The sequence below is a fragment of the Chiloscyllium plagiosum genome, unplaced genomic scaffold (assembly GCF_037043375.1).
Source record: "Chiloscyllium plagiosum isolate Xiang-an unplaced genomic scaffold, Cpla_swu_hap1 HiC_scaffold_13, whole genome shotgun sequence".
Lineage (NCBI taxonomy): Eukaryota > Metazoa > Chordata > Chondrichthyes > Orectolobiformes > Hemiscylliidae > Chiloscyllium > Chiloscyllium plagiosum.
In genome coordinates, this window is record NW_028270151.1 from 36402737 (window position 1) to 36413309 (window position 10573).

Below are 10573 nucleotides of genomic sequence, written 5' to 3' on the forward strand. Positions count from 1 at the left end.
AGCATAAAAGATTGAGATCTTTTTATTCATTCACGGGATGACAGTATCACTGGCTCGGCCAGCCTTTATTGTCCATCCCTAATTGCTCTAGGGCAGTTGGGAAGCAGGCACATTATCCTTCATTGCTAGAGGGATGGAGTTTAAAAAAGGGAGGTTATGTTGCAGCTCTATAGGGTGCTGGTAAGGCCACACCTGGAGTACTGTCTACAATTTTGGTCTCCTGGCTTGAGAACTGTTGTATTGGCACTGGAGGGGCTGCAAAGGAGGTTCAGTAGGTTGATTCTGGAGTTGAGAAAGTTGGCGATTGAGTAGACTGGGATTATACTTCGTGGAATTTCGAAGAACATGGGGGGATCTTAAAGAAACATATCAAATTATGAAGCAAATTGATAAGACAGAAGTTGGAAGGCTGTTTCCACTGACAGGAAACTAGAACTGGAGGGCAGAGTCTCAAAATAAGGGGGAGCAGATTTAGGACTGAGTTGAAGAGCAATTTCTTTACCCAAAGGGTTGTGAATCTGTGGAATTCCCTGCCCAATGAAGTAGTCGAACATTCCTCATTGAATGTTTTAAAGGCAAAGATAGATTTTTGAACAATAAATGAGTTAAGGGTGAGTGGGTGGACAAGTGGAGCTGAGTCCACGAAAGGATCAGCCTTGATCTTATTGGATCAAGGTTACAGGGAGAAAATGGGAGAATGGGATTGAGAAATTTATCAGCTTTGATTGAATGGCATAGCAGATACGATGGGCTGAATGGCCTAATTTCTCCTATGTTTTATGGTCTTATGAATGGCTGAACAGGCCAGATGGCTTACTCCTGCTCCTATTTCTTATGTTCTTAGGTTACATTGCTATGAGTGTGGAGTCGCATGTACCTCAAACCAGGTAAGGACAGCAGAATCCCTTTTCTAAAGGACATTAGTGAACCAGATGGTTTTATTGTCATCATTAGATTATTATTGAATTCAAATTCCACAATCTGCCATGGAGGGATTTGAGCCTGTTTTCCCAGATTCATAGTCTAGGCCATTGCCTACCATACCCTGAACTCCCTTTGGGGTTAATATTGAGAAGCTTTTTCCACTAGAAGGGAATTGCAATTTTTGGGACATAAATACATAACATGGGTACGCTATTGGTGGAAAGGAATTTCTTCTTCCAGAGGATAGAACTCTCTGGAATTCTGTTCCCCAGAGAGTTGTACAGACTAAATTGAGAGATCCTCAATATTTCTTGCGTTTGTCTGAATTTATTTTGGCGGATCTAAGAATTGACCTTTACGACAGTTGCATGTTTTAAAAATGAGAAGAAAACAAAAGCAGTTATTCACTGTTGGTGATTGACTGGGAAAATAGTCTAATTTAATTACTAATCTAAGGAACACTGGATGATTTAGTACTGCATGTGTTGCAGCTGGTTGGATGTTGGATTGCTCAATCAAGTGAGGGCCAGTGCTATCCAGCCAAACTCTGAGATTGTTAATTAAAAAAGGAAAAGGAGGGAGAAAGTGGATTCTGACTGGTGTTGGACTGGTGCAGAGTGATTTTGGATCTGGCTTTCTATTCAGTTTAAAAAAAAAACAATTTTGAATGTCCTGAAAAAAAATCCCAGTCTGCAAGAAATAGTTGAATAATTCTACAAGTCTACTGAATCTATTCATATTCACTGGTGACTCTCTTACTGGAAGGATTGGCATGAATCGTTTGAAACTGTAAATTGAACCGACAAATAATTCCTTTTAATTCCCTTTATAATTTATCCCTTAACTATGTCTGCCTGTCTGTCAACGCGTGAGTGCAAGTTATTAAAGAAGATTGGGTTGAAATTATAGATATTAATTATTCCTTTTTTATTCAGCTTTGCCCTGCTAAAGTTATAATATTAATAATAAATTTTTTTGGTTCGTTATAAACTTGGTATCCAAGTTCTGTTTTTGTAAAATTTAGTTAAGAGCAATTGGACAAACTTAGAAAGTATTGTGAATCCAGTGTTGGCAAAAGTGAGGACTGCAGATGCTGGAAATCAGAGTCTATATTCGAGTGGTGCTGGAAAAGCACAGTAGGTCAGCCAGCATCCAAGGAGCAGGAAAATCGACATTTCGGGCAAAAGCCCTTCATCCTAATGAAGGACTTTTGCCTGAAACATAGATTGTCTTGCTGTGCTTGGCCCTAATACTAGCTCATTGAAAATATTTCAAGAGGTGGTAGATGACCCTCAACTCCCCTGATATTTCAAAATCCTATGAGCAGCGGTACAAAAGAGGAGTTGAGGCATGGGAAGGATCAGTCGTCACCTAATAAATGATGCAGCAGGCTCAAGTGGGTGAATAACCTAATCCTGATCCTATTTCTTGCATTCTAAAACTTGAAGGCTGTGTCTGAATGCACATAACTTTCAAAACAAAATGGATGAACTGATAGCACAAACAAAACAATCAGATGGCTATTACAGGGACATTGATATGGTTTGGAACTTGAATGTTAAAGGGTGCAGAATATTTAGGAAGGACCGGACTCAAGGAATAAGTGGGTGACTCTATTAGCTCATGATGCTATTAGCACACTCGTGAGGAATAACCTATGTTCAGGAAACCAAGAGGTAGAAGTAGCTTGGATAATAATGAGAATTGAGAAAGGTAAGAAGTCATTTATGCAAATGGTGTCCAGGCTCCCTAACAGCCCACAGTAGGCTAAGAATTAAATGATAGAAGTAATAGGAGCTTGTCAGCAAAGGCAGTGATAATTATGAGAGAACTTAAATTTGTGTACAGACTTGAACAATCAGCCTAGATAAGGCATTCATTGAATTACTTGAGGTGAGCTTGTTATCATATTTTTGGATCAAAACCGAGTAGTCTTTCCTATACTTTTAAGTTTTGGAACAAGCCAGGGTTCATTAATCATTCCCCTTCCTCCGTAACAGCGAAGCTCACTTCTCTTGGGCGGACAATACAACCAAGACAAACTGAATTTGGAAGGTGAGGGAGGGGGAGTAAAAACACAAATGCGCAAAGAAAAGGTTGTGATCTTCCTCCGAAGGAAAGAGAATGCAGAATTAATAGTAGGTGTGATGACTTGATTGAGTGAGACTCCACAAATCAGATCTTCATTGTCAAGTTAAACTTGAGAATTTAATCCTTCCTATCTCAGAAGGTGAGTTGGCCTTCTCTGCAAATATGCACGAATTTGCATTTCATTGCCACAACTTGCTGGAATCTTCCACCTGACCCACCTACCTTCTCTCCCACTTATACAACCTCACCTGCCTGGTACTCTACCCTCTTACCCACAAACCTGTCACCTTATATTCTCAACAATTTACGGTACACTCATTTCTTTCAGTGGTCATCAAAGTTGCTTTAGGATTTTTTAATATTTTATTTAGCTGTTGCTGTAAAAAGTGGGCAGGAGGAGGCGTATCTGCACTTCTAATGCTGAACCTACACAAAGTAGATTCTGGCGAGTTTAGTTATGATGGAGACATTGAGCAAGGCCAAACTCAAGATATCTGGCCATAAAAGTCATTGATAAATGAGCAGTCTCTAACTGGACCATTTTTTGGTTGGATCCAGAAGATGTGTGTCCTAAATTGAAGTGAAGTATAAAAGTAAAGGAATCTTGAGGGAACAGATACAGAAACCCCTATAAAGGTAGTGATAAATTAATACAGCTTTCCTTTTTATTAAATAAAGCACAGCAAGGATTTCAATTCATTTCTGGAGGAATAACATTGAAAAACAGGAAAGGCATTTGAGCCTGCTGTATTGTGAAATGCAAAGAATATTATGCAAAGAATACCACAAATGTTGGAGGTGTCAGATGCAGAAGGATGTGATCAGAACTAATACAACTATCAAAGACTAGGCAGTTTTTTTTTTCTCAAAAGAGAAGGCTAAGTAAAAAATAAGGGCCAATATAGAAAAGATGTTTTAACTTGTAAGGGATTCATTAACGATGGAGCTATAAACACAGGTAGTCAGAAATAAATTTTGGGTAAAAGCTATTTATCGATAGGGTGGAAAGAATATTGAACATGTTGCTACAGTTGAGGTAAAGAACATAAATGCTTTGTAGGGATACCAGATAAGCACATAATGATTTAAAAAAAAGAGCAGAAGGCTATGCTGATGGTTTTAGAACAAGGGTAGTGAAAGGAAACTCCTATGTAATATAAATGCTAGTACAGATCAATTGGGCCAAAGGTCCAGTCAGTTTCTGGGCTGTAGATGTAGAGCAACCTCATGTGCTTGAAGAATTTCCACCTCTTCCCTCATTTTCCCCCCCCCCCCCTCAAAAAAAAACTTAATTGCAATCATGGACTTGATATAACAAACTAGTATTTACTAAATAATAAGTACTACTAAAATTAGTATTTAAATAGAATCTTTTTTGGTCACAGCATGTTTGCCTAATGTTTCACTAGACATGCTTATTTGTATAACACTAACCTTGTTGATGATGCAGAACTGTGAACAGATGGTGATCTTGAACTGTGATGACTACTTGGTGATGTTGGTGCACTTGGTAATGGTAAACCAGCCTAATAAAATAATTGGCAGTTAGGCTTCATTGACCTCAGATGTATCTTAATGGTAGATTTTTTTGTGAACAGACTTTCTATCACATTGTACAGTTTAAAACTTGTATATTGTGACAAATAATTACCAAACCAAATTATATTATGTTCAGAAGAACTGACTTGTGATGTTGGAAATAGAAAAAGCCATAGCTGTAATAGTTAGGAGTTGTCTCTTAAATGCTAAATTTGAATTTCAAACAGAAATTATTTCATAATTAATAATTAAAGTGCACATCTGTATGGTGTTGATACATTTAAAACAGATTTAAGCCCCAGTCTTAAACGCTACTGAGAAACATAAGGATTCATACCACTTGCTCTCAAAATCCGACATGATGGATTAACTTGTCTTACCTGGTCAAAATAAAGTTGAAGATCTGCAGTCAAACTCGGACAAGCATCCATTGCATTAGCCAATAGCTTATTCAATGACTTGTTAAAGTCTCGTAGTTCACGAAGATCAATATCTTGCTCCTCTTGGGTTCGTCCTGGACTTTTCTTGGCAGAACGGATATCTCTGACTACTTTAGAGCACTGGTATAAAAATTGATTCAACATCAGATGTTTTTAATCTGACAAATGTATTATCTTGAATACATAGCTACAAAAAACTTTGATAAGAATTTGTTTGGTGTGGGTGTCCCAGAGATGTTCTCTGAAAAGATCTGCAAGTTGGCATCCTGTCTCCCTGATGTAGAGGAGACCGCATTGAGTGTAACGGATACAGTCAATGACATTTGTTAATGTACAGGTAAATTTCTGTCGGATGTGGAAGGATCCTTTGGGGCCTTGGATGGAGGTAAGGGGGGAGGTGTGGGCGCAGGTTTTGCATTTCCTGCAGTGGCAGGAAAAGGTGCTGGGAGTGGGAATCATGCCCTTCATGATTCCATTAACTTATATTAGGTCACCCCTCAGCCTCTGATGTTCCAGGGAAAATAGCCATAGTCTATTCAGCCTCTCCCTATGGCTCAAACCTTCCAACCCTGGCAACATTCTTGTAAATCCTTTCTGAACTTTTTCAAATTTCACTGCAGGGAGACCAGAACTGAATGCAGTCTTCCAGAAGTGGCCTAACCAATCTCCTGTAAAGCTGCAACTTGACCTTCCAATTCTGATACTCAGTGTACTGACCAATAAAGGCAAGCATGCCAAATGCCACCTTCACTCCCCTGTCTACTGCGACTCCACTTCCAAGGAACTATGGAAGGTTCCTATTCCTCAAGGTCTCTTAGTTCAGGAACACTCCCCAGGACCTTACCATTCAGTGTACAAGTCCTGTCCAGATTTGCCCCATCAAAATGTAGCACCTCACATTTATCTAAATTGAACTTCATCTGCCACTTCTTGGCCGCTTTGTCCATCTGATCAAGGTTCCGTTGTACTCCTTTGGTGTTCACTACACCACCCTTTTTGGTGTCACTGCAAACTTACTAACCATACCTCCTATATTCACATCCAAATCATTTATATAAATGACAAAAAGCAAAACTTCCCTGTAGTGAATTAATTATTTTATCAGGAAAAAGTTGAGAGAAAATTAGAGAAACAAAGAATTGTAGGACAAACCTTTGTCATATGAAATGTCACAATGAAATGAACAAAGATGGGAATTTTAAAAAGGTTTTGACAGTTGCCTTATTTTTCAATTTGATAAACAGCTAGAATTCTCTTGCTTTGCTTTTCTGTTTAGTGTCTAGAAGCACTGCATTTTCCAATAAAAGATCACCTATAAAATATTAGTTGAGCTAGTTATTAATTTACTTGAAATTTAAATATGTAATCTATTTTCATTTCGTCAGTCTCCAACGTTGCTACTAGATAAATCTGATCATCTGTTGTAAAGTACTATTAATAAGTAGCAAGGTTTAAAGAGCCCAAAGAACTACTAATTGTCAAATATAATTGGTTCAGAGCATGGAAGCAATTTAAAGGAATGTGGTATTAATAATACTATGCTAAAACAGTAAAACTTAGATATACATACGTGTTTTGTCACTCTTTCCAACTTGAGTTTCTGATCATCCAGCTCCTTAATGAGATGCTTGGTTTTGTCATGTTGCTCTTCAGCCATTGCATGAAGTGCTGATTGATCTCTTAATAGATTGTCGAAGGTGTTCATCATGCACTGATAGAGAAGTTAAAAATTAATCTTTTAATTTTGGGGGAGTGGAGGACAATTTACAGAAAATCTTCTCTATATATCCAAAATGTTTATAGCTTTCTTAGAGTGATAAGGGGATTATGCGTTGTGATTTTTATTCATTGATGACTTGAGCATGATTGGCAAAGCTACCATTTATTGACTGTCTCTCGTTTTCCTTGGGATGCGACACCATGCCATTTTGAATACAAGTGAGTGATTTTCTTTGCCACTTCAGAGCACAATTAACATTGGTATGGGTCTGGAATCTCACATCGGTCAGACTAGATGAGGATGGCAGATTTCCTTCCCAAACAGATGTGAGCAAACCACATGTGTTTTGAATTTCTCAATTCCACAATCACATTACTGATACCAGTTTGTTTTTTTTAAAATTCCAGGTGTATTTAAATTTAAATTCGCCAGTTGCCATAGTAGGATTTTAATTCATGGTTGTCTCATTCTTGAATCTGAGACATTTGCAAATACAGCAAACATGAATAGTTGGTGATCAAAAGTTTGAGGTCCTGAAGAGGTAAAAAGGTTGAATGCAAATTTTCATATTTCTTAATTGATGTTGTTCAATAACAGTATTGCCTAGAAAAGAATAGTCTGTACTTACTAAGTCAAAATGAGAGGGCATAGGTTTAGGGTGAGAGGGGAAGGATATAAAAGGCACCTAAGGGACATTTTCACGTAGAGGGTAGTGCATGTATGGAATTAGCTGCCAGAGGAAGTGGTGGAGACTAGTACAATTGCAGCATTTAAAAGGTGGAACCTGTACATGAAGGATGGGTTGCACCTGAACTGGAGGGGCACAAATGTCCTGGGTGGGAGATTTGCTCATGTGGTTCGGGAGGGTTTAAACTAGTTTAGCAGGGAGGTGGGAATCAGAGCCACATATCTGAGAGGGGGACAGTTGGAGATGGGGCAGTGACAGGATGTAGTGAATCTATCGGCAAGGTTTCTCACTCGAAACAAAGGGATCGGTTAAAGTGTGTCTGCTTTAACGCAAGGAGTGTCAGAAATAAGAGTGACGAACTTACAGCATGGATCAGTACTTGGTACTATGATGTTGTGGCCATAACGGAGATGTGGGTTTTACAGGGGCAGGAATGGTTGCTTGCTTGATGTTCGAGGGTTTAGAACGTTTAAAAAGAACAGGGAGGGTGGAAAAAGAGGAGGGAGTGTAGCATTGCTAATCGGAGAGTGTATCACAGCTACAGAAACAAAGGTTGTTGAGGAAGGTTTGTCTACAGAATCAGTATGGATGGAAGTTAGGAACAGCAAGGGGTTTTCTACAGACCACCTAATAGCAGTAGAGAGATTGGAGAACTCATAGGCGGGCAGATTCTGGAAAAATGCAGATGTAGCAGGGTTGTTGTTATGGGTGATTTCAACTTTCCCAATATCGACAGGAACCTCCTAAGTGCAGATGGTTTGGATGGAACCGTTTTTGTCAGGTGTGTTCAGGAGGGTTTCCTTACTCAGTATGTAGACAGACCGATGAGAGGAAAGGCCATTTTAGATTTGGTGCTCGTCAATGAGCCAGGACATGCTGCAATTGTATAAAACACTAGTGTGGCCTCACTTGGAATATTGAGTTCTGGTTGTCCCATTACAGGAAGGATGTGGAAGCATTGGAAAAGGTGCAGAGGAGATTTACCAGGAAGTTGTCTGGTCTGGAGGGAAGGTCATATGAGGAAAGGCTGAGAGACTTGGGTCTGTTCTCATTGGAAAGAAGAAGGCTGAGGGGATTTAATAGAGACATACAAGGTGATCAGAGGATTAGATAGGGTAGACAGTGAAAATCTTTTCCTAGGATGATGACATCAGCTTGTACGAGGGGACATAACTATAAATTGAGGGGTGATAGATTTAAGACAGATGTCAGAGGCAGATTCTTTACTCAGAGATTGGTAAGGGCGTGGAATGCCCTACCTGCCAATGTAGTCAACTCAGCCACATTAGGGAGATTTAAACAATCCTTGGATAAGCACGTGGATGATGATGGGATAGTGTAGGGGGATGAGCTGAGAATAGTTCACAGGTCGGTGCAACATCGAGGGCCGAAGGGCCTGTTCTGCGCTGTATTGTTCTACATTCTAATAAGAAAATGATCGGGGAGAAGGTAGGGCCGATCAGGGATAGCGAAGGGAACTTGTGCGTGGAGCCTGAGCAGATAGGGGAAGCCCTAAATGAGTTTTTAGCTTCGGTTTTCATTAAGGAAAGGGACCTTGTTGTGAATGAAAACTTTGAGGAGCTGGGATGCAGGCTTGACCAGATCAAGATTGATGAAGTTGATGTGCTGGAAATTTTGGAAAACATTAAGATTGATAAGTCCCCAGGGCCAGACCAGATTTATCCTAGACTGCTCCGGGAAGCGAGAAAGTTGGTTGCTCAGCCGCTGGTGAGGATCTTGGCCTCCTCACTCTCCACGGGAGTCGTACCAGAGGATTGGAAGGAGCTGAATGTTGTTCCTCTTTTCAAGAAGGGTAATAGAGAAATCCCTAGCAATTACAGACCAGTCAGTCTTGGGTCTGTGGTCAGCCAAGTTTTAGAAAGAATTCTGGGGGAGAGGATTTATGACTATTTGGCAAAGCACAGTGTGATTAAAGGCAATCAGCATGGCTTTGTGAGGGGCAGGTCATGCCTCACGAATCTTATTGACTTCTTTGAGGAGGTGACAAGACAGGTCGACGAAGGTCGAGCAGTGGATGTGATGTATGTGGACTTCAGCAAGGCATTTGATAAGGTTCCCCATGGTAGGCTCATTCATAAAGTCAGGAAGTGTGGGATACAGGGAGATTTGGCTGTCAGGATTCAGAATTGGTTCGGTGACAGAAGGCAGAGAGTGGTTGTAGATGGAAAGTATTCTGCCTGGAGGTCAGTGTTGAGTGGGGTCCCGCAGGGCTCTGTTCTTGGGCCTCTGCTCTTTATAAATGACTTGGATGAGGAGGTTGAGGGGTGGGCTAGTAAATTTGCAGATGACTCAAAGGTCAGCGGTGCCGTCAATAGTATCGAGGACTATTGCAGGCTGCAGCGCGACATAGACAGGATGCCGAGTTGGGCTGAGAAATGTCAGATTGAGTTCAACCTGGATAAATGCGAAGTGATGCATTTTGGAAGGTCAAACTTGAATGCTGAATATAGGATTAAAGACAGGATTCTTGGCAGTGTGGAGGAACAGAGGATCTGGGTGTGCAAGTACATAGGTCCCTCAAAGTTGCCACCCAAGTGGATAGGTTTGTGAAGAAAGCATATGGTGTTTTGGCTTTCATTAACAGGGGGATCAAGTTTATGAGCCGCGAGGTTTTGCTACAGCTCTACAAGTCCCTGGTGAGACCACACTTGGAATACTGTGTCCAGTTCTGGTCTCCCTACTGTAGGAAAGATACAGAGGCTTTGGAGAGGGTGCAAAGTAGGTTTACCAGGATGCTGCCTGGACTGGAGGGCTTGCCTTATGAAGAAAGGTTGAATAAACTCGGACTTTTCTCTCTGGAGAGGAGGAGGAAGAGAAGAGTCCTGATAGAGGTGTACAAGGTAATGAGAGGAATAGATAGAGTCAATAGCCAGAGATTTTTCCCCAGGGCAGGATTGACTGGTATGAGGGGTCATAGTTTTAAGATATTAGGAGAAAAGTATAGAGGAGACATCAGAGATCGGTTCTGTACGCAGAGAGTTGTGAAAGCATGGAATGCGTTGCCAGCAGTGGTGGTGGAAGCAGAGTCATTAGGGACATTTAAGCAACTGCTGGACATGCACATTGATAGCAGTGAGTTGAGGGGTGTGTAGGTTAAATTATTATATTTTACATTAGGATTAAACCTTGGCACAAAATTGTGAGCCAAAA

At 40.5% G+C, this 10573-nt stretch overlaps 1 protein-coding gene across 1 annotated transcript in view; it reads right to left on the reverse strand.

The window, feature by feature from the left end:
• Nucleotides 1-10573, reverse strand: part of ccdc39 (coiled-coil domain 39 molecular ruler complex subunit) — a 132925-nt gene that overhangs the window by 16080 nt on the left and 106272 nt on the right. Inside the window, exons 17-19 of the mRNA XM_087993528.1 lie at nt 6565-6705; nt 4935-5114; nt 4450-4541 (exon numbers count right to left, since the gene is read on the reverse strand). Coding sequence (XP_087849654.1) covers nt 4450-4541; nt 4935-5114; nt 6565-6705 — 413 coding nt within the window. The remainder of the gene's footprint in view (nt 1-4449; nt 4542-4934; nt 5115-6564; nt 6706-10573) is intronic.